At 40.3% G+C, this 24,463-nt stretch overlaps 1 protein-coding gene across 1 annotated transcript; it reads left to right on the top strand.

The window, feature by feature from the left end:
- The first annotated feature begins 1,941 nt into the window (after positions 1–1,941).
- On the top strand, positions 1,942–17,155 carry TGDS (TDP-glucose 4,6-dehydratase). The gene is made up of 12 exons (XM_021695990.2): positions 1,942–2,119; positions 4,317–4,383; positions 5,398–5,466; positions 6,846–6,936; positions 9,083–9,225; positions 9,699–9,797; positions 10,642–10,701; positions 11,906–11,949; positions 12,568–12,733; positions 14,325–14,383; positions 15,019–15,116; positions 16,288–17,155. Exons 1-12 carry the CDS (start codon positions 2,034–2,036, stop codon positions 16,371–16,373), a joined length of 1,068 nt encoding a protein of 355 aa, XP_021551665.1. The 5' UTR covers positions 1,942–2,033; the 3' UTR covers positions 16,374–17,155.
- The last annotated feature ends 7,308 nt before the right edge of the window (positions 17,156–24,463 follow it).

A 24,463-nucleotide genomic window follows, 5' to 3' on the forward strand; every position in this document is an offset into this window, starting at 1 on the left:
CCCCGGTTCTGATGAAGAAAGGAAAGCTCCCGCAAAGCCCGAGGTGCCTATGCAACCTACTGAACGTTTCCGCTTTACTGTCTCAAAGACACGTAACTGTACATGTACAAGTTTAACGCATGAATTCTCTTGGCACATCTAACCGATTTTAACCTCTTAGGTTCCCTGTGTTCTTGAGTTTTATCGTCAGACAGCTGGGAAGTATAGCTTACATCCGTACATAAAATCATCTCACTGATTCTGGGCGGCGATGGTAGGAAGGAGTTGTCAATGTCGATATCCAGACCATTATGGTATGATCTTACTTGGCCTGTGGCAGGTAACTTGCCACCAGTCTTAATTTTCTCCAGTTGGCCACACACAGCCCACCTCTACCCTAGAGCCACAGAAAGCTATGGGGAACGAAATTTGACTGCATCACTTCCTTCAAAGGTTTTTGATCGCCTGTAGTACACAAGCAAAACTCTTTAGAATATAGCTTTCAAGTCTCTCAAATTTCCATCTCGACTTTTTGGCTCCATCCTTACCGAGCCACGATCAGTGCGCTGAACACTCCCAAGTTCTCCTCTCTGAGCCTGTAGCCCTTGCAGATCCATTGTATTTAAGAAGTGAGACTATTATTAGATTGTATGCAGTTTTTCATTATTACATATAAGCAGTGTATTGGTGAACATATTTGTGTTTTTCTGCAGTTATCTATATCATACATCATGGAATTTGGGAATCATAGGTTATGTGCATTTGACCTTTTCCTATATGTTACCATTTTGCCCCTGAAAAAGGTTGTAACAAATGACATTTCCACATATACTGGGTATTCTCAGTCTTCTTATACTTTGCCAAACATTATATGAAAAAAGAAAAAAAAAAACCCAAGGTATTTATTTATCCATTCAACATTAACTGATCATTTATTCTGAGCCAGGCCTGGTCCCACGGCCTTGGGATTATAGCAGGAAACAAAACAAAGCCCCTGCCCTCCCTAGCCAGTACTAATGAGTAGTTCAATATAAATGTTGATGACTGCTATGGAGAAAAAAGAAGGATAAAGTTGTTAGGCCGGGCTGGGGTAGAGCTTGCTATTTTAATTGGGGTGGTCAAGGAAGGACTCTCTACAAGGGTGACCTTCAATCTGAGAACTGAAGAAGTAAGGGTAGGGGCGTCTGGGTGGCTCAGTGGTTAAGCATTTGCCTTCGGCTCAGGTCATGATCCCAGGCTCCTGGGACGGAAGCCCACATCGGGCTCCCTGCTCTACGGGAAGCCGGCTTCTCCCTCTCTCTCCCACTCCTCCCCGCTTGTGTTCCCTCTCTCACCGTCTCTCTCTCTGTCAAATAAATAAATAAATAAAATCTTGGGGAAAAAAAAGAAGTAAGGGTGAAAACTAGGCAGACATCTGGGGAAAGGGCATCCAGGCAAATTCAAGGAGATACAAGGAGTGGCAGGCAAGCTGGGGCACAGTGAGTATGAGCGAGAATAGTTAAGGGTAGGCTCTAGGGACATCTTCACCATGATTGCCAGCAGCATGCATTGTCGGTAATAATATTAACAACAAAGGAGAAGGCATTTTGCAATTGCAACCTCCCATTTCCACACTTTGCAAGCAGAGAACTTCTGGAGTTAGCTCAACTGGTGAGTAATCTGTGGAGATGCTTTAGCAGTACAAGAATGAAAAGAAGGTAATCATTCATAACTCTGACCATCTGCGTATTAAGTAAAGCCCGATTTTATACTGGTGTCACTTGACACGAAAACGTTCCAGACCCCACTTCCCAGCCACCCCAATTACGCCTAGCGGGCCAGGTTTGGGCAGAGAAGAGATGCGCCTGCGCAGTAGCGCTGCGCCACCCGCGCACCCAAGGGCCCCGCCCAGCCCGCAAGTGGGCGGGGATAAGTCGGCCGGGCTCCGGAAGCTGCTGCCGCCTGCCCTACTGACGTGTCGGGGCAGCGGGACGCGTCGCGAAAAGTCGCGGTGGAACTTACCTGCGGTGTACAGATCTGGCGCTTTACGCTGCCAGGCACTGCTGAGCTGGGAGATGTCAGCTGCAGTCCGGACGGAGCCCTTGGGTCCTCCCAGCAGCTTTGCGAAGCGGCTCCTGGTGACCGGGGGTGCTGGTTTCATGTAGGTAACGGCGCCGCTGGCCGAGTAGTGGCTCCCCAGAAACCCCAGCCTTTTCCTGAGCCTCTGCTTGCTCTTGGCAACTTGGAACCAGCTTGGGGGGGGGGTCTGATACGGGGCGGGGGGGCTCTTAACGCACGAACAGGATCAGCCTACCTTCTTCCCCCTCTCCCGGTCTGCGAAGACTTGGTTCCTTTGAAACTGCGACTTCTTTAAGATGCCTCCCAATCAAAACCAAAGTGCTGTGGTTCCATCTGCCCTCTCACCTGGCCCGGGATGCACCTGACACTCTTCTGAGTGCCCCGACATTGCAGTAAGCTTCTCACCAACTGCCCCAGCCTCCATCCCGCCCCCTCCATACACAGGCAGGCCTTGTACGTATAAGCGCCAAGAAACGAGTTTTGAATTATAGTAGGACATTCATTTATTCAGAGGGCTTAAAAACAACAACAACAACAAAAAACTCTCTTTTGGTGCTTTGACCTGGATGAGATATGTGATGCCTCTTTCTCTCTCACACCCACATGCAATCAGTGAGCCCTCTTTCACTGCTTCCGAAGCGAACACTTCTCTCCCCTTCCCCTCCTCTTCTAGTCCTCATTACTGTCTTCTGTCTAGATTACTACTGTAGCTTCCTGATTGGTCATACTGCTTCCCCTCTTGTTCCCTTAAAGTCTGTTCTGCACAAAGAAGTCAGTGTTTGTTAAGTAAGTGCATAAGAGTTTTACCCCAGTGGTTCCTGTCAAACTTAGAATACAATCCAAACTCTTTAGCATATCTAGAAGACTCAAGTGTCCGGGCCCTACTTTTCCAACCTGATCTGCCATTCTGCCTCTTTGCTTTTCTGTACCTGCCACACTTAACCTTTTTGGAGTTCCTGGAACACATGAGGCCCATTCCTCCTGTCTTGAGGCCTTTGCACTTGCTTCCCCTTTGGTTAGAGTGCTTGCATCTCTCAGTTCGGATGGTTACTTAGATATCACGTCCTGGGACAGGCATTACCTGTCCATCCCATCTAAAATAGCCCCTTTCCCAACTAACACACTAATCACTACCTGAAGTCTGAAGTTATTTTGTGTATTAGTGTTTACTTGCTTATTGTCTGCATCCCCGCTGTAGAATGTCAACTGGATGAGGGCAGAGACTGCTGTTCACTCAGCATCTATAAAAATGCCTGGCTTATTTTACAAAGGTCTTCAGTAGTTATTGAATGGACAAATGCACAGGTACCAACAGGAAACTCCCAATGTCTAGTGGAAGAGGAGCATGGGAATCACCTCCCCCATTAGCACCTTAAATCACCTCTTCAAATCTGACAATAACTTGGAGGAGGGTATCAGACAGGCAGGGTTTATCTAATGAGAAGAGGGGCATGGGCATAAAAGGGTGGTCCTTGTGTGAGAATGCTGGTCCCGGAAGGGCAAGTTCTAGAAAATGATGTGAAAGGGCCGTCAAATACAAACTCTGAGTTCATAATTTGGTCAAGGGCTGTCCTTGTTCCTGGGAGCCCAATGTTTTTGTGTCTATGAGAAAATCTGGTGGATCATCTCACTGACAGATGTCTCTGGTTCCACTTCAGGTCCTCGGAAACCCAGGAGCCACTATGGCTTTCTAACTCAGGATGGCCTCAGCCATTATTAGCCTTGGAAACCTAGGTTTAATCTAGAACCTCCCAGAGGATTCTAGTTTACACGACCAAATTCTTGTACCAAGAGATAGCAATTGCAGTAGGGTTACTGTGAACATAGACAACTCCTATGCTCATACTAACTTAAGTTTTGCATAGTTAAACCTACAGTGTCTTAAAAGGTTTGTTACAGTTTCAGTCTATCTGTACTGACCACCACCCATTGTATTTATCCTGCTTTGCTCCCACACTCAAAGCACATGGACAAAATCATTTGGTTAAACTATTTTTTTTCCTTATACCTAGGACCAGTAAATTCTCTTTTCTACACAGTGCAAAGGGATATCGATATATCAGTACCGATTATTGATACTGTGAGAAAGTTAGTGAAAAGTGGGGGTGGGGAAGGAGTGTATTCAGTGTAGTTATGTTATTTCTGTTATTTTGCAGAAACTTAAAGGTATCTTTGAATGTTTCCTAATACTCAACAGGTTAAGGTAACATTTAAGAAATGTGAAGAATTTAGGGAAAAGGTTAAGTTTTCTACTAACACAATATACTTTTTTCTTAAAGCGCATCACATGTGATTGTCTCTTTAGTAGAAGATTATCCAAACTATATGATCATAAATCTAGACAAGGTGAGTTTTATAAAAATGAGCTTCATGCACTGACATTTATGTACATTTTTTTTTAAGTATTAGAATCTTATCACGCTGATATTTTAATTTTTTATTTAGTCATTTTAACAACTTAGGGGCCTACATAGTCATGTGATCATGCTGTATTTAATCTTAGTCTTTTAAAAGTTTTTCATTATGATAGCCCATAAAGTAAAGGTTCTAAGTGCAGTATTTTTACCAAAAGAAAATCTTCAACCTAAATATTTAGTGTAATCTTGTGATTATTAACCTTTTTCCAGAGTTGGGATACTCTCATTATTTGATTTTATTATTTTATTGTAACTTATAATTTATTATTTTATTAGAACTGCCACCTCTGGAAAATTACACATTTACTTCTTAAATTAAAACTAATTTAGCTTTGAGGATTTTTCTGTAATAATTGAAGTCTCCCTGGAGAGTCTGAAAGCCATGATTGGTAATCACTGGATTTTTTACTTTAAACACAGATGTGATTAGTTACCTTAGTTTCATAAAATGTAATAGTAAAAATCTATAGACAGAATAATCTGTAGGTCTTATCAATTTTTGCCTGCCTTACTATCAGGGGCAGTAATTTTTCTCCCCCTTTGTATGGGGATTTACCAGCAATTAACTCAGGAAACAGTGTAATGAGTTATAATATGTATAACACAGGTGTAATTGTTTTCAAGTACTAATTCCTTTGCAGTAAGAAATGGTAAGCTTTTCTGGTGGCTGGGGGCAAATCTGGGCAGAAAAATTTTTTAAAGGAGGGGTTTCTAAAAAGTAATTTTTTTTGTATTTTGAAAAGGTAACAAAATTGCATGGTTTTTGTTTTTTACTTTTTAAGATATCAGAGACTTCTTCTAAAAACACAAAGAACAAACACTTTAAGAATACATGTTTTTATATTATGATCAGAATATCTACAGTCTTCAAAATATTTTATAGGAAAAACTATTATCACTTTTTGTGTTGTTTTCTCCCCCTCCCTCACTTAATTGTTTTAAGCTGGATTACTGTGCAAGCTTGAAGAATCTTGAAACCATTTCTAATAAACAAAACTACAAATTTATACAGGTATGAAACTTTTCTTATAATTATGTAATTATTATGGTGTGTCTCTAGCCATTCAGACATTTTATCTTTCTACTTTGCAAGCTTGTGTAATGTGGGCTTGGAAAGCATGCTTATTAAAGACCTTTTAATTTCCAGAAGTACCACGTGCTATAGAGAATACTGATTTTATTTATTTTTTATTTTTTTTTAAAGATTTTATTTATTTGAGAGAGAGAGAATGAGAGAGAGAGCACATGAGAGGGGGGAGGGTCAGAGGGAGGAGCAGACTCCCTGCAGAGCAGGGAGCCCGATGCGGGACTCGATCCTGGGACTCCAGGATCATGACCTGAGCCGAAGGCAGTCACTTAACCAACTGAGCCACCCAGGCACCCGAGAATACTGATTTTAGATTAATACCACTATAAAGCTGCATGTGATATTTGGTGCCTTGGCAGATCTATGGGGAGGTGATTGAACTTACGTGGTTTATGATTTTTAGGTCCTCACTAGCCTTAATGAGGCCTTGCTGGGATTTAAAGAGATTGGTATAAAGGGGACTGTTAATCAGGCCAGGCAACAGCCAAAAAGCCCAACATACAGCCCATGGGATGATCTTCTTCTATGAGGGTGGATTGATTGGCTCTGGAAGGCTGAGTCTTACTAGGCACTCTTAGAAGAGTCCAAAGTATAAACCAGAGAGCCAGGCCATTAAGTTGCAAAGGGAAATTTTAATGTCAGATGAAACTATTTAACTCATGATTTATGTTTTTCTTTAAAAAAGATAATCTATAAACTCTCTTTTTCACAACAAATTATAAAGAATATACTGAGCAAACATTTTATAATTCTACTCTTCTATATGAAAGTGTTTCTTTCAGTCACCAAAGAATTGTTGAGAATACATATTTTTAGAAGAATTAAATGTACATATAAAATCAAAAGTACTCATAAGTTCACTTAGTTGTGGTGAAACACATTTTTTAAAATGTCATTGTAATTGTTACACTTACTTTAAATATATTGCAATAATGGTTACCTCAAACTTTAAAAATATGTTTTAAAGGTTTCCTGTTAACATGAGCTTGGCAAGAATGTTATGGGAAAAAGCTAGCATGGTTCTTAGTCGTAGTTGGTGTTTGATAAAATACTGTTTTAGACACATTTGCAAAAAAGTATCTTGAATTGAATATCTTATATCCTAGGATGCTGGAGAAGTACATCATTACTATACTTACTTGACCCCTTGGTTGGATTTTCAAGATATTCTCTATTAAAGCAGGGTGGTGGTGGGGGGGGATTAATTTTTTTCTTATCAATGTTTGGGTTCATGTAGTTAAATAGTTATTACCAATGGGAGTGCTGAATGAAATTTTGCTTTTTCCTGTTTGCTTTTCGTATAGGGTGACATATGTAATTCTCACTTCGTGAAACTGCTTTTTGAAACAGAAAAAATAGATATAGTACTACATTTTGCTGCACAAACACATGTAGGTAAGCATTGTTTTATGTTACAGTTACGAAGGGCATTTTTTCCCCCCAGTGACTAATTAGCCTAAATCAAAGTCCAGTATTGAAATCAAACAAGTAGGGGCTTAATATGTCTTTGAAAGAGCACATGCCATGCCCTACCAGGAAAACTGGGTGCTTTTCCAGGCACTTTTATTCATGTAGGTTGAAATATAACCTTGAATGCTATCTTAAAACTTTGAGTTTAACTAAATTCAATATAGTGATTACTTCTGGGGAGATGGGCCTTCAACTGTGTTTTTAATTTTTTTTTTTTTTTTTTAAAGCTGGGTCTTGTGTATACACGGTTGAACATTATATTATTATCCATACTGTTTTGTGCATCTGAGATATCTTCTAATTGTCTACCATTTTATATTGTGCAATATACCATACTTTCAGAAGAATTTAGAAGTAAAGCTAAATGAGTAATGATGATATGAATACCCATATAGCCATCACCTAAACAAAAGATAGAATGTTGCTGAATCCTCATTGGTAGTTAGTATATTATTGCCTTATTACCTGATTTTAAAATTATAATTTCCCTTGGTCTTCTCCACAGTATATTTAGGAGAGTATAACAGAATATTGAGATATTCCTCATTCCTTTTTATTTTCATATACTCCATTGTGTAGATGTACCACATTTGTGTTTGTTTCCTACATTTTGCTATTTAAATATTTGCTATTTAAGTACTGCAGTGGATGGCTTCGTGCCTGTGTCCTTTGTATATTTGTCAACTGATGTTGGGTAGGGGTTCCTAGAAGGAGGAATTCAGGGTAGATTAGTTTGCTAGGGCCGCCATAACAAAATACCACAGATTGAGGGCTTAAACAACAGAAATTTAGTTCTTACCTTTCTGGAGGCTGGAAGTCCAAGTGCTGGCAGGGCCGGCTTCTCCTCAATCTTCTCTCCTTGGCTTGCAGATGGCCACTTTCTCACTGTGTCCTCACATAGTTTCCCCCTGCGCATCCCTAGTGTTTCTTTTTGTGTCAAAATTTCTTCTTTGAAGCATACCAGTCATGTTGGACTAGGGACCCGAATGACCTTATTTTTATTCAGTCACCTCTTTAAAGGCCCTATCTCCAAATATAGGCACATCCTGAGGTACTTGGGGTTAGGGCTCTATCATGAATTTGGGGGAACACAGTTCAGCCCGATAACCAGGCTTAAGGGATAAAAGCATATGTAATTTACCTAGATACTGAGAAATTTCCTTCCCTAGGGTTGAAACACATTGTATTCTTACTCCTAATGTATAAAGTATCTGCCCCCATAGCCTCACCAACAGAAGGTATTGTCAAATTCTAAAATTTTCTGCCAGTCTGATAGGTAAGGAGTGGTATGTATGAGTTTTCATTTGGGATTTTCCTTATTGTAATTGAGGCTGAGCATCTTAAGCTTAAGGACCTTTGTATTTCTTGTCTAAACTAGTTGCTTAGGTCTCCTATCCAAAAGGGTTGTTCCTTTTTATTTTTTATAACTTCTTTATAGATTGAATATATTAGCCCTTTGTTTCTGATAAGTTCAAATATTTGTCCCAGTTTGTCATTTGTCTTTTTACTTTGTTTATAGATTTTCTGGTTGTTTGTTTTTTCTATGCAAGAGCTTTTACATAGTCAAACTGATCAGTTTTTTTTTTTTCCTTTTGTTTCTGGATTGTGAGCCGTTTTTAGTAAAGTTCCCCTCATTCCCAGATTATAGAGAACCTATTCTTCAAAGTAAATTTATTTTAAAAATAATTTATCCAGCATTTATTGTGTTTTCAGCAATAACAGATTGATCTGAAAAGCCTTGCTGTCTATTAGGAGAAACTAGAAGTTTCAAGTTTTAAATTTAAGAATGTTTTAAATTTAGATGTATCATTTTTTTCTTTTTAGAATAAGAAAAAAGTGTTTCCTGCAAATTTAGCACTGATAGTTTTCTAGGTTGTAAGAATTTTCATGTACTTCATAATTTAGGCTTAAAGCAATCATAAGTAGCAATGTATTTTTGTTATTTTTTTAAACTATTGCAGTTGTGGTGAATGAAGAGAAGTGAATAGAGCTTTCCTTAAACCCGAGTCTACTGTTGGGTATTTGTTTTTTCCTTTGGATGGAATTGTTCTAGCTTTTTCTCTTTTTTTAGATCTTTCATTTGTACGCGCCTTTGAGTTTACGTATGTTAATGTCTATGGCACTCATGTTTTGGTAAGTGCTGCTCATGAAGCCAGAGTGGAGAAGTTTATTTACATGAGCACAGATGAAGTATACGGAGGCAGTCTTGATAAGGTAAGCTCAGAAATGGTATGTTTCACCTACTTACCATGGACCACAATGCAAATCTGTCTTATTAAAACCTTTTGTGGGCTTTTTTCATCCCCTCATTATATACACTGAGGGACTCCAAAATGTTCATATTGTGACACAGGCCTTCAGGGTTCTGCATGTTCTGGCCTCCCTCTAGCTTTCCAGCTTCATCTCCTGTTTCTCTTCTCTAACATCAACCTCCTTGCAGTTCCTTTGGACACAGTTCTGTCCTAGGACCTTTGCACTTGCTGTTCTCTCTGCCTGCCTTATAGAGTTGTTGTGAATGCTGCTCTATAAAAAATGCTTAGAAAAATGCCAGGGACATAGTTGGGGTTCAGTAAATGTCTTCTAATGTGCAGTAATTAACATTTCAGGTTTATAATATGTTTTCTGATTTTTCTGCTTAGAAACTGTGCATAATAGGTGTATTTTTTAATGCATCTTTTTAAAATTAGGAATTTGATGAATCTTCACCCAAACAACCTACAAATCCTTATGCATCATCTAAAGCAGCTGCTGAGTGTTTTGTACAGTCATACTGGGAACGATATAAAGTAAGAACTGATTTCAGAACTCCTTTTGAATCATTTTTCTTTTGACTTAGGTGATACAACTCCAAGTTATCATTAGCCACATTCCATTTTTAGAGTTGAAGACATAGATTGAGGAGTTTATATATTAAGGAGTTTAAAATACTTATTTCCTATATTGTGTGGACAAAGTAGGACCTACTTCTTGTTCAGTTCACCACTTAAAGGAATAATTTATGTATATGTTTTCTACTTCAGTGGTACGTAGAGTATTACAGGTGTAGGGAAAAGCCCTCTTGGAATATCCTGATTCCCAGAATCCTGTGGAAGACAGTGGGGGCCAGATTCTGTGACCTGCCACATGCTCGTCTCTGCATGGTTCACCTCTCTTGGCTCCTCGTGAGTGGGAGTTGACATTTTCTTGCCTTTTGTTTTCCATAGCACCGGCCCTTTTCCCTTTCGTAGTAGCTCTTTTTATTTGTAAGTGTTGGTGCATCAGGGAAAGACAACGTGAAGTTTCACATCTAACCAAACCTAAGGTCCAAGACGCAGTCTCTGAAATCATTGGGTAGACATTCCCTTAATTTCCTGCTATCAAACCTAACTAACCTGCCCCCATCTATATTCATCCTGCTCTTGTCCCAGGAAAGAAAATATTCCTTTTCCTTTTACGAGCCTCTGCCTTTCTCTGAATCCTATCTTCTCCCATATTTTCAGGAACCTTACATCAGAAAAAAATCCCTTCGCTTCTGTCCTTAAGGTGCGTGGAGTTACTTAGCTGCAGGTGTCCATCTTTTAGGACTGCGTATCTTCAGAAAATCATTACAATTGGACCTCTTATTGCATTAACATTGACTACTTTTTTAAGTTTCCAGCCGTCATCACGCGAAGCAGTAATGTTTACGGACCACATCAGTATCCAGAAAAGGTACATTTTGTGAATCCATGGTGTGTTTTTAGTGATTATAGCTTCTCATTATTTAAGATAATCTCTCTTCAGTTATTTGTCTGGAATAATTTCTGCTGTAATTGTACATAATTATAAGCACTGTATAGGCCACACATGCAAATCTCATCAGGTTTAGAGTCTGAAGACCTGAGTTCAAGTCTCAACCTGACACCAGATGGCGTGACCTTAGGCCCTTGGAGCATCATCTTTGAATTGGGGGATAATGAAAATACTCAGAAGGGATTTTTGAAGGATCCAGTGAGATGATAATGTGGAAATGCCTGGTGCTCTTCACGATTTTGAAGCACTATAGAGCATTCTGTCATGTTGCTGAAGACTCCTTCCTGGTTTGCAATCTAGAAATTTGAGAGCTAGTTAGAGAGTCCTGCGGGAAGCTTGTACAGAAATTTGTCTTCCCGTCTGCTGACTCACTGTTCCCCAGCTCCTCTTTACTGTTGCTGGCCTGAATGTCTTCCAGAAAGTAGTACAAGTAGTGAATAAAGAAATGTAGTTAAAAGGCTGAACCAACTGTGCAGTTGGTTCTGTTATCATTAAGCCTAATTGAAGTAACCATTACCTTCTGTGCCTAAAAATTTGGAGATAGGGTTTTTCACTTTCCAGCTCATTGCATTTATCTATTCGGCCAAAGAAAGGGGCCATGTCATGATCTCTTGGTCTTAATATCTACTTTGCTTCATTTGGGAAGTATCTTTCAGAGGTGCGTTGTAAGTTTAATAATATATCTCACCCTGTTTAACATGACTTTTCTTTGAGGTCAATGGCACTGGGATTTACTTCTTATTAATTTCACAAGCACTGATTGAATAGGTGCTGTATGCAAAGCAATAAATAAGATATGATTCCTGCCCTTATGAAATCAAAGGTGAGCTTTTGTGATGAGACCAAACTGTTCATGAAGACTTTTTCTGAATTTTTACACTATTTGTATCATTTTGTCTTTATGTTTGTCCAGCAGATATCTTGTTTTTGTGAAATAGGAAGCTATTTTAGAGTTCTCTCACTTATCAAAATTACAATAGCTTTTTTCTTGAACTGATAAGAATTAGAATTTACCTCTATGTATATTTCTTAATAATCATAATCTATTAATCTTAAGATGAGTTAGATTCATATTAATGAGTGAATTTCCAATGTCTGAAATGATATTTAAATATTCTTTTAGGTTATTCCAAAATTTATATCTTTACTACAACACAACAGGAAATGGTATGTTATTATTTACCTTTGTACCCATATGTTTTTCTGGTATGTGGATAGTATTCAGTGACAGCCTTTCTTGAAAATCATAGTCTTAAGAGTTGAAGGCCATAGAATGGAATGTTTCAACAAATTTATGAATTCCTTCTACAATCAATGTGATGGTTCTTTAAATAATTACAATCTGTTACTCATCTTTATAATTTACTTAGATAATTTGAATTTTTTTTATAATTTCAATTCTTAAATAATGTATCCTAGAACTTTGAATTATCGCATTAAGATCTGACATCAGTCTTTATATAATTTTACTTTTCCAAAGGATTTATCTAATTCACAGAGCTATACATATTTCTTCAAGATGAATTTAAGGTAGAAAACTGATGAATAACTTATTTCTCAGGGGTCATTTATATGTTTGCAACTTACCTACCCCCTGAGTGCTGTAGGAGGTTCGGTGGTCATTTAAAAATTACGGATAAAATTTAGAAAAGTCATGAGAATTTGTGTTTTCAGTAAGAGATTTCTAGGCTCCCCATGGAAATTGGCTTCTCTGGAATTGTGTTACCCTGGTTGGGGAGAGCTTACTTTTTATACTTTATGATCCCTTTCATTTAATCTTTTTAGCTGCATTCATGGATCAGGGCTTCAAACAAGAAATTTCCTTTATGCGACTGATGTAGTAGAAGCATTTCTCACTGTCCTCAAGAAGGGGAAGCCAGGTGAAATTTACAACATCGGAACCAATTTTGAAATGTCAGTTCTCCAGCTTGCCAAAGAACTAATACAACTGGTATGTATATATTGCAAAAGGGTAGTGTTTTCAGAATTGTCATTAAATTAGTGGCACTAATCATTTAGTCAAAATCAGCAATTTACAATTTACTCAGTTGGAAAGTGAATGAGTAAAAAAAATGAAAAGTACATGGAGATATGTCATTACTGGACGTTCTGTCACTCATTTATAACAGCTTTTCAGGAAAATAACAATCCTAACACATTCAGTGTAGATATTCATTATAACAAATACCTCAATGTCAGAATACAAAACTGTGTGTGCTAATCTTAAGGATCGATGACCTGTAAGTAATTATAGTTGGGAGTGTATGTATGTATGAGTGAACATCAATTCTCAGTCTCAGGATTCAGTAGAAAGGGAGACTTGGTGTACTGAAATACTCTTCCTTTACACTGCTCTCAGAATACTTTGTACTCCAAACATGTGGGTTTTCCAAACCAAGAAATTCTCAGAGACAAGCTGAGTGACCTCTTATTTAACTCAATTCTGACATTATCTGCCTGGAGACGGCTTCAGATCCCATAGGCTAAGGGCTTAGTCCTCCCAAGGACGATCCCCTGCTTCATGCGCCAACCACAAAACCTGGTTGTCCCCTGTGCTTCTGACCACTGGCGATAGGGCAGAGGTGTTTAGCCAGAGTGACTCACAGAAGTCACACACACAGCGACTCACTGGCTCATTGCAAAGGATAGAAGTCAGGAACAGCCAGAGGGAGGAGATGCCTGGGGCGAGGTATGAGAGAGGAGCATGGATTGATCATGCACTCTCTGGGCCTGCCACCTTCCCAGTACCTGCATGTTTTCAGCAGCTCAGATGTTCTCCAAACCCCCTTGTTTTGTTTTTTTATGGAGACTTCATTAAGTAGTCATGATTGGTTAAATCATTGACCACTGGCTATGAATTCAACCTCCAGCCCTCAGAGCACAGGGTTGGTTCCCTTGGCAACCAGCCCCCATCCTTAGGGGCTTTCCAAAATTCACTCATTAACATAAACTCTGGTGTGCTTAAAAGGGGCTTGTTATGAATAGCAAAAGACACTTTTATCTCTCATCACTTAGGAAATTCCAAGGGTTTAGGAACTTGGATAAAGACCAAATATATCCTTCATATCATAAATTACAGTATCATACTGAATAATAACCAAGAGTCAAAAAATTAATTTTCTCCCCTAGTTTATGCAGCGTGTATTCCGTGTGAGCTTCAGATGGAATGTGGGTTATAAAGCATGGAAAGTGTTACTAAAATGCTCTTCATTTTAGCTGTCTCCTCCACTTTGAAGGGGTTATTTTTCTTTTGTAAAGATTTATTTATTTATTTGAGAGAGAGAGAGATAGAGTGTGCGCATGGGCAGGGGAGGGGAGAGGAGAGGGAGAGAGAATCTTCAAGCTGACTCCGTGGGGCTCGATCTCACGACCCAGAGATCATGACTTGAGCCAAAATCAAGAGTTAGGTGCTTAACAGAGGGCATCACTGAGGCACCCCAAGGGGTTGTTTTTCTTGTCTTTTTAATCAGCTATTGAATACCTTTGTTATTCTCTGGTCTTGTTTTGTAATTTTGACTCAAAAGCCTTCTCCATTTTGACAGATCAAAGACACCAGTTCAGAGTCCGAAATGGAAAACTGGGTGGATTATGTTAATGATAGGTGAGTTACAAGTTAAAACATTGGGGAAAGGTTGTGAAATCTTAGATACTTATACAATTCTAAAATATATGGACTTAACCAGAAACTACTATTATTGCTCTTGAATTTTCAGCTAAAATACTTTTTCCTAATTATGTGTCAGAAGAATAAAGTGTAACATTATTGCCTACTAGCTGTGTGACTAAAGAAAGTTACTGACCTTTTCCAAGTCTGACGTCTCCTCGAATGTGAAATAGGGATAATAATGTCTTGTTAACAGAAGTATTTTGAGGTCTTATTATAATGTATATAAAGTACCCAGGGTGTAGAACATAAGAGCCCTAATACATTTATGGGGATTTATTTATTCATTCATCAAACATTTAGGTATGAGGCACTGCATTCATACCCAGATCATGGCTGAAAGCAGAAAAGGGTGAGCCACGGAGAGGGTTAGGCCTCTGGGATTACAGATGCTTTTTTTTTTTAATATGTACTTTATTTTACAAATTTTCTATAAGTGTGTCATCAGGGAGAATTTTTTAAGAAAAAATTTGAATTATGGTAAAGATTCATGGACACACATTAGTTCTCTTAGTATTAAATTTGTAAATATATATCCACAATGTCATTTTAAATCTGTTTTGTTTTCCGAGACCTACCAATGACATGAGATATCCAATGAAGTCAGAAAAAATACATGGCTTAGGATGGAGACCCAAAGTGCCTTGGAAAGAAGGAATAAAGAAAACAAGTATGTTCTGCATTGATTCTTTTGGTGCGGGGGGAGAGGAGATTCAGAAAAATTTAAAGGGAACATAATTTACTTTTAGAACACTATAAATTCAGTAGAATGTCGTGATGCATCATTTTCACTTTTCAAGTTATTACATCTCATATATTTCCAGCAACAGTAACATATCTCCTAAGCATCTTGAATTTCACACCCAGACTTCTGCTTAGGCTTCCTGTGTCTTATCAGCATTTGTCAGAAACCTAGTTCATTGATCCTTAGGTGCAAATTTTTCACTTTTTTCACATCCTTTAAAGGTGTGAGTTTTAATGTCACAAGTGTCTTATTATTATTCCATCTTCCTTTCTTTCTTGGTAATATGTAAAATAACGGTCCATTTTGAGGTCAGTGGCATCTTAGATTTGATGAGATATCGACAGTTGCAATCTTTGAGTGTCTTAAGTCTTTTTATATTGAAACAAACAAAATTTAGTATGTGCAGAAATAGCCATTAAAATGAGCATATATAAAATCTGTATATATGTTAAAGTTTTGTTTAAAAATGTATTTATGAGAAAAGATAAACTCACATGTAGAAAAGTGTTCATTTAGAGCTTGACACAAAGTAGATGTGTTGAATTTTTAAAAGCCAATTCAAAGATAATTTATCATTTTTTAACTAAAAAAACACTTTACTGGTAGTATAGCCACATAAACTAATTTTACATATTACCAGAAGGAAGATCACACCATCTCATTATGCCTGTAATGTAGTATTGCTGCATTTACATGAGCAAAACATTGCATTTTTTTCTGTAACTTTAAAACCAGTGCAAATGACTTATCTCTTTCCCTGAATTTCTTAGAATGTCTTAAACACTTACACCAGCAAATTCAGCACTGAAGGACTTTTGAAGTTAAAAAGAAAACAATAATTGATTTTTAAATCTAAGTTTTCGGGTATTAAAACATCTTGTGATCAATGACATTGGTTAGTCCAGAATCAAATTGTTTTCTTCATGAGGCATCCCTTTGGCAAGACTGATTCTTACTTAAATTAAGAATCTAAGTAAAATTAGCTGAGTAGCTGATGGGCAGGATTTTTCTTACTTAGCAAGAACCCAGTAAATATTGGTTAACTGGTGTTTAGTGTTTTATTTTTTATTTTCGTCTTTTGTTTTTTTCCTACCAGTTGACTGGTACAGAGAGAATTTTCACAATTGGAAGAATGCAGAAAAAGCATTAGAACCCTTTCCAGTACAACCACCGTTTGTGTAGAAAGGACAGTTTTCAGAGAAATTATCCTACCTCAACAAGTGATATGAAATCAAGTGACCAGATGAAGTGTCCTCTTCAGATGGAATTAGATTTGTGACTTTTGCATAAAATTCAAATGCAAAAATGCCTCAATATTTAGAATTGTTTTAGTATTGCCATATGAGTTAAATATCAAGATTCTTTCAGAAAGCTTCTCTCCTGAAAGTCTGGAACCAGTAGGCCTAGAAAGACCTGTCTGTAGAAGGGGGGCCAGGAAGGAGGAATCTCATGGTTCTGAGAACCAGGATGGGAAATAGCTCTGCATGGATGACAGCCTTGGCTGGCACTGAACTCAGCTTCCCAGCCTCTCCCACTGCCCAGAAAGTCTCAAGTTTTCATTTTTAGGCAATATAGGATGAGCCATATGCCCGCATTCATCTTTTTTTAAAGATCTGATGTGCTATAATTGTTTTAAAATGGGAACAATGGACGAGTATTTAGCACTTTTTAACTTTTGGTAATTTTGTAATATTAAGTTAAATGTTTTTTAAAAGAAGGATGTAGTTTTTATATTTTCGAAATCAGTTGTTGAACTATATATAAGTAACAGTGTATGAGAGAAATTTTATCATGTATTTACCATTTAAAATGATTTTATTTATAAAAGTATCAATATTTTAATGTATTTAATGTAGAATGTGGCTTTATTTTTAGTAAGGTATGTTTTTATTTTGCTGTAGAAAAAATTTTATATTACTTGATTAAATATTTTTAATTCCTCTGTCTCCTAACGACTTTAAGATGACTTGAAAAAGCAACTGACTGGATATTGCATTGAGAAAGGGAAAGGAGTCCAAGACTGCCCAGCTTTCTGGCTTCAGGGCATGAATGATGGCTTGTTTCCTCTGTGGAGTGGGTAGCAAGGTCATTAACTCGGAAGTGGTTAAAGGAGGGGGATAAGAGTGGAGTAAGGGCCTTGAGGAGGTGGAGATCAAGAAGAGAATAAGCAGATCCAAAGTTAATAAGAGGATTTGCCAAACAGGAGTGAAACACAAACTGAAGGTGAACATTGTAGTTCCAGAATTCTGAGATGTGTAAAAGTAGATTGATCCAGAGGTGGGCATAGTCGGAGTCAGGAGGGACGGAGGGAGCAGAGGGCTGAGAGTGAGAATGACTGAAGTGATGCCCACTGGTCCTAGTTGTGTAGGAAAGAAAGCGCTTCTTGGGGGTGGCTGGTAGCTAGAAGAAATGGAGCGGGGAATGGGCACAAGGGCGTGGAGGTGAGAGCTTGGAGAGGCAAGGAAGTTATAGGTAGAAAATGGGACCAACTGAAAGCAAATGGTCTTTGGTGAACTTCGGTCATTGAGGGTAGATGACAAAATAAAAACACTTTCTCTGTGTCATTTTTTTTTGCACATATTTTTGTGTACACTTTTATTTCAGACTTCAATATACTCAATATAGCTTAACCTTTATCATTTATCTAGTCTCAGGAGATGACCTTGGGAAGCATTAGGAACACAATGATAAACCAGTTAAAAAAAACCTTTATGCAAAAAGTGTAAAAAAAATGAATGTTCTACATCATATGTCATCAGAGAAGTACAGATTAAAACAAAAATTAGATACCTATTAGAATGGCCGAAATCTGGAACACTGACAACACCAAATGCTGATAAGGATGTGGAGCAACAGGAACTCTCGTACATTGCTGGTGGGAATGCAAAATGGTACAACCACTTTGGAAGACAGTTTGGCAGTTTTCCTACAAAACTAAATGTACCCTTACCATGTGATCCAGCAATCGCACCCCTTGGCATTTACCCAAAGGAGTTGAAACTTACGTCCACACAAAAACCTGCAGATGTTTACATTAACTTTATTTGTCGTTGTCCAAACTTGGGAGCAACCCAGATGTCCTTCAGTAGGTAAATGGATAAATAAACTGGTGCATCCAAATTATATGAACTGTCAAGCCATGAAAGGACCCAGAGGAAGCTTACCTGCCTATTATTAAGTGAAAGAAGCCAATCTGAAGGGAATGTGCAGAAACATGCTCAAATTTAACACCTGTAATGATAAAAGAAGAAGCAAGATTGGGCAGGATGATGGTGCTGCCTAAGGCTTTGCAGGCAGGAAGGGCAAATCCATACAGAAAAAGTATCGTGAGAATAGACCACTGGCCCTTTCAGGCTGGAAAGTGCTTGATGGAGTTAACTTACCACCAAGTAACTGGTTGGTTTCTTCAAGGAATAGTGTCCTATTGGGAGCTCAGCCTTTGTTGCCAGCAGGTTGGGTGTGTGGCAGTGGCAGCAGCTAGATTGGCCTTGGTAAGTGAGAGTCCGTGCTGGGGGCCCAAGAGTAGGTTCCATCTCAACATCTATGGTGAGTCCATTCCTATGCCCACTGTGGCAGTTCTGGGGTAGTTGATGGTGAAGGCTAGCCAAAGTCAATTAACCTACTCATTTTGTCTACCTGATAGTTAAGTGCCTCTTGCACGGTGGTTGCTTTCTAGTGGGCATCAACGTGTGACACCTGGATCTTCACACTCCCCAGCCAACCCCATGTGGCCATTCACACACCTCCAAGCCTGCCTTCTTATCTCTGCATCTCTAGTCTTTTTCCTTCCAAGTTTCCGAAGTGGCTAACCAGGCCATTCACTGCTGCCTATGCATTCATACATTTCTCACCTCAGGTCACTTCTATACAAAGTGCAGGAGCAAGTACACTGCTCAAAGCTCTGCTGTTTGACAGATTTCTCCTTTGCACATTCTTTTAATGTCACCCCTGTGTGGTTTTTTGTTTGTTTTTTTTTTTTTAAGATTTTATTTATTTATTTGAGAGAGAGAATGAGATAGAGCATGAGAGGGGGGAGGGTCAGAGGGAGAAGCAGACTTCCTGCTGAGCAGGGAGCCCGGTGCGGGACTCGATCCCGGGACTCCAGGATCATGACCTGAGCCGAAGGCAGTCACTTAACCAACTGAGCCACCCAGGCGCCCCACCCCTGTGTGGTTTTAATGCAGCACCCATCTATTTGTGGCTCGTACATTACAAGCCAACTGGTCTAGAACGTTGGGTTTTTTCCTCCCCTTTCAGTGGGTTGTCCGGGCCCTTTCACGTGGCCCCAGGAATAAGCTGAGAGGTAGAACCAAGCTGGTGACATCAGAGTCTAGGCTACCTGCTCCTGCAGCTTACTGATGCCCTCTGATTGCACGCAGGCTCAATCCCAATGGGCCATTTTCATCTTACCATGGACTGCTATTGGGGCCACCTGACTTGATGGCTAGTTGGGTGCATGAGTTTCTCAGGGCTGCCGTAACAAAATACCACAGACCGGGTGGCTTAAACAACAAATTTATTTTCTCGTACTTCTGGAGGCTGGATGTCTGAGATCAAGTTGTTGGCAGGGATGGTTTCTTCTGGAGCCTCTCTGCTTGGCTTGTGGATAGCCACCTTCACTCTGTCTTCATGTGGTCATCTCTCTGTGCATGCTCATGTCTGTGTCTAAATTCACTCTTCTTATAAGAACAGTGCTCGCCCCAGTGTGATCAGGATTGGATTGGATTGGATTAGCCCCACCCCCAGACCTCATTTTAATTTTTTTTTTTTTTAATTTTTTTTTAAAGATTTTATTTATTTGAGAGAGAGAATGAGAGACAGAGAGCACGAGAGGGAAGAGGGTCAGAGGGAGAAGCAGACTCCCCACTGAGCAGGAAGCCCGATGTGGGACTCGATCCAGGGACTCCAAGATCATGACCTGAGCCGAAGGCAGTCGCTTAACCAACTGAGCCACCCAGGCCCCCTCATTTTAATTTAAGTTTCTCTTTAACAACGTTATTTCCAAATACATTCTGAGGTATTAGAAGTTAGGACTCCAACATATGAATTGGGGAGGAGGGAGTACTCAATTCAGTCCATAACAGTGAGTCCAAAAGAACCCAGCATGTAATGGACAGTTCTGGAAACATGGTCACTTGATGTCAAGCATTCTGTCCAGTAACCTGCCAGGAGCTGTTTTCTAAAATCATAAAATTCTCCACCGTTCCCCCCAGAACTCTAGGTACTTGCACTGTGATTCTCCCACTGGGGCTCCCCATAAAATGTATGCTGCATCTCTGTCTATGACTGACACCTCCACTACCACAGGGCCTGCCAGAGCAGATGGCCCAAGTGGCGGGGGTACTTGCCCCCCAGCTTGGCCCTGCTGCAGGGCCCTCTCCCTGCCCTAGACAGCCTCTGTGTCACTCAGTTTATGGGCTGGAGCATTATCCCTACGTGTGGAATGTGTTGCCTCCGGAATCCATAGAGGCCTCCCAGCCACTGCGCTTCCTTCTCTGTGGAAAATCAAATTGCTTTTCATCACTGGACTCCTAAGAATTTACTGAAATGGCAAGTCCTGAATATTCATGGGGTTTATCTTCCACCTTCTAGGCTGCATGTGCATTACCAAAGCCAGCTGTATGCTAACCCCTCCTGCTAATTCTGCCTGATCAGCATGATGCCATCAGTTTAATAGATCAATGTGACATTCTTTTTTTTTTTTTTTTAAGATTTTATTTATTTGTTTGACAGAGAGAGACACAGCAAGAGAGGGAACACAAGCAGGGGGAGTGGGAAAAGGAGAAGCAGGCTTTCCTTGGAGCAGGGAGCCCGATGCGGGGCTTGATCCCAGGACCCCGGGATCATGACCTGAGCCGAAGGCAGATGCCTAATGACTGAGCCCCCCAGGCGCCCCTCAATGTGACATTCTGCATGATGGTCAGAAGACCCAAGTCTCTTCAGAGAGCAGAACCAGTAACATAGCCCTGGGGCAAAACCGTGAATGCACCTGGTTTCTGATGTTCTTTTTTGATTGAGATAGAAAAGAACACATTCACCAGATCCATGGCTGGATACTATGTTCCAGGGAACTTGTAATCTGCTCTAGCAAAAGAGATGCCGCAGGGCACGGCTGCTGCCGTGGGCGCCACTACTTGATGGAGGCGGCAACTGCCTGTGGCCATTCTCCAGCATCCAGCCAGATTGGTGAATTAAATGGTGACTTGATGGGGACCCGGCCCTGCGTCCTTGCGACCCTTTAGGGTGGTGCTCATCTTCATGGGCTCCTCCAAGTTGTGATTTTTTTTTTTTTTAAAGATTTTATTTATTTGAGAGAAAGAGAGAGAGAGTGCAAGCGGGAGGAGGGAGAGGGACAAGCAGATTGTGAGCTGAGCGCAGAGCCTGATGTGGGGCTCCATCCCATGACCCAAAATCAAGAGTTGGAAGCTCAACCGACTGAGCCACCCACGTGCCCCGCAATTTTGTTTTTGATTTACTATCTCCCCTAAAGGAGGAGTTCAGGCTGTTTGGAAAAACCTGGGCCCCTGGCACTTGGGATAGGAATATCTGGGTGGATACCCATAAAGATTTTGACTCTTCGAAGTTTTTTAACTGTAAAGTTCTGAGTTTGGTCTTAGGTTTTTTTCTTTTCTCCTATTTTAAGAAATAGGGCCCCCACACTTAACTGCCACTTGTTCGTTAACTGCCCTCAGCTTTTCTTCACCCGCTGTGGGGCATCCATGTGACTCAGGAACAACCAGCAAATTCCATGGTCCTCATATGACTTGCTCCCTGAACTTTTCAAATGCCTGAATTTTTGCAAGTTTTGGCATTGGGGTTGCCACCTTGCTCGTGTGCCCCACGTCCCACTCAGGATGGCATTCTCGTGACCAGCCAGGTCGACAAACCTAACTTACCACCTGCTTTGTTGCACCAACTCTTGGGACCATCTGTGTCAGTTGGATCCTCTGGGGAGTGGTGACTGAGACAGAGGTAGGGGTGCAAGCAGTTGATTGTAGGAGGGGGAATGCTTGTGAAAGATGTGCAAGGGAGGATGCTTATCTGGGCAGGAGGGATCCCCAGGCTGCAGTGCAGGTCAGACAGCTGCAGAAAGGAAGGGGAGGGGAAGTGTGGGCCGGGAGAGCCTAAGCCCGCGATGTAGATCTGCCCAAACAAACCCCAGCCAACTCCACAGGGAGCCCCAGAGCAAAGACGGCTTGGCAGAGAAGTCTCAAACTGGGCAGAAATGCCGGATACCCCGTTGTGCTCTGTCGTGGGCTGGCGGCTGCGCTGAAAGAACTGAGGTGGATCCTGACGACTCTGCAGACAGAGGCTGTCCGCTAACTGTGCTCACCGCAGCTGGATGACAAGCTCCATCTTGAAGGGAAATGCAAGTGGTGAGACCTCCATAGCCCCTGCTGGGCTGTCTGCCATGGGGAAGGGGTCTTGGGGCTTATCAGCTCCCTGCACAGACTTCCAACCAAACCACTTGCTTTTCGGCCAGTGCCTTGCCCTCTCCCCCCTTCCCCCCCACTACCGTGCCCACCTTCCATGGCTCCTGGTGCTCTGGGGACCTTTAGTGAGGTCCGCCAGCCCAACCTAGAGGTTCTGAGAAAACTTTCTGCAGATGACATTTGCGTTGTGCTGTGTTTTAAAGGATGAACCACAGTCAGTAGAGGAAACTGAGGAGGATCCCAGGCAGAAGGGCCAGCCCTGTGGAAACACCAAGCCGTGAACGATATTGTGTGTTCCCGGAACAGAGGTCCTCAGCAGTGCTCTAGCACAGATGTTCTCACAATGTGTCTCTAGTCCATGAGCGACATCAAAAACTGTAACGCGATACCACTTAATACCTTTTAGGATGGCTATTATTTGAAAAAGCAGAAAATAATAAATAAATAATAAACATTATAAATAAATAAAATAAATAAGAAACATTATAAATAAATAAAATAATAAAATAAATAAATAAAATAAAACATTATAAATAAAATAATAAAATAAATAAATAAAATAAAAATAAATTAAAAAACATTGGTAAGGATGCGGAGAAACTGGAACCCTGGTGCGTTGCTAGTGGGAATGTAAAATGGTGCAGCGACTGTGGAAGACAGGATGGCAAGTCCTCAAAAAGTTAGACATCGAATTACCAGATGACCCAGCAGTTCCCCTTCTAGGTATGTGCCTGAAAGAGTGGAAAGCAGGGGCTCAAACAGATTCTTGCACACCAACACTCATAGCATTATTCACAGTAGTCAGAAGTGGAAACAACCCAAATGTACATCTTTAGATGAGTGGACAAGTAAGGTGTGGTATACACAAATGATGGAATGGTAGAATTCCACTTATACGAGGTACCTACAAATAGACAAATTCATAGACACAGAAAGTAAAATAGAGGTTTACAAGGAGCGAGGGGAAGGGGAGATGGGGGTGAAATCATTTAATGCCTCAAAGTTTCTGTTTGGAGGGTGAAAAAGTTCTGAAAGTGCATAATAGTCATGGCTACCCAACATTGAATGCACTTCATGTCGTTGAATTGTATGCTTAAAAGTAGTTAATGATGGTAAATTGTATGTTGTGTATATTTTGCCACAATAATAATTATTTAAAAATGTGTCCCCCAGACCAACAGCATCTCTAGCACTTATTACAAATGCTAGTTCCTGGACCCCACCCCAGACTTACAGAATCTGAAACTCTGGCTGGGGCACCCCCATGTTTGAGCCCCACTGCTCTCCAACGTGAGAGGGGAAGTGAAGCTAGAGGGGAAAATAGGGGCCAGGGCCAGGTCCTCGAAGGCCTTGTGTACCCCAAAAAAGTGCTTGGACCTCTTCCTGCCGACAGAGAGCTCACTTGAGATTTTAAGGAAGAAATTGACATTGTTAGATTTGTGGGACTAAGCTTTTTCCCGATTTCAAAAGTAATGTGTGCTCATTGCAGAAAGCTTGGAAAGCTAAATCAATAAAAAAAGAAAATCACACTTGATCTCCCATTGGGAGATAACCCCTGTTAATATTTAGATGTATATTCTTCGTTTCTTGGAGCATATATACACATTAAAAAAACAACAACAACAATATGGGATCATAATGGAGACATACTGTTTTGGAGTCTGCTTTTTTTTACACTAAGCAATATATCATGAATGTTTTTACATGTTATGAGATCTTTTGCCATTTTTATTGACTGCAGAATTACATTTTTGATAGCTTATTCTGGCAACAGTATGGAAGATGAATTTGAGATTCTGGCAAGATTGAGCTCCTGCAGGGATCCGAGTTATGAAGTTG

Source organism: Neomonachus schauinslandi, chromosome 3, assembly GCF_002201575.2.
Source record: "Neomonachus schauinslandi chromosome 3, ASM220157v2, whole genome shotgun sequence".
NCBI classification, from domain to species: Eukaryota; Metazoa; Chordata; class Mammalia; order Carnivora; family Phocidae; genus Neomonachus; species Neomonachus schauinslandi.

What these genes read in the sequence shown, in the direction of transcription:
- TGDS (XM_021695990.2), top strand. Translation starts at nt 2,034, where the DNA reads ATGTCAGCTGCAGTCCGGACGGAGCCCTTGGGTCCTCCCAGCAGCTTT. An exon ending in TGATCATAAATCTAGACAAG is followed by an intron (nt 4,384 to 5,397) that starts GTGAGTTTTATA and finishes AATTGTTTTAAG; the next exon opens with CTGGATTACTGTGCAAGCTT. An exon ending in GTGGATTATGTTAATGATAG is followed by an intron (nt 14,384 to 15,018) that starts GTGAGTTACAAG and finishes TTGTTTTCCGAG; the next exon opens with ACCTACCAATGACATGAGAT.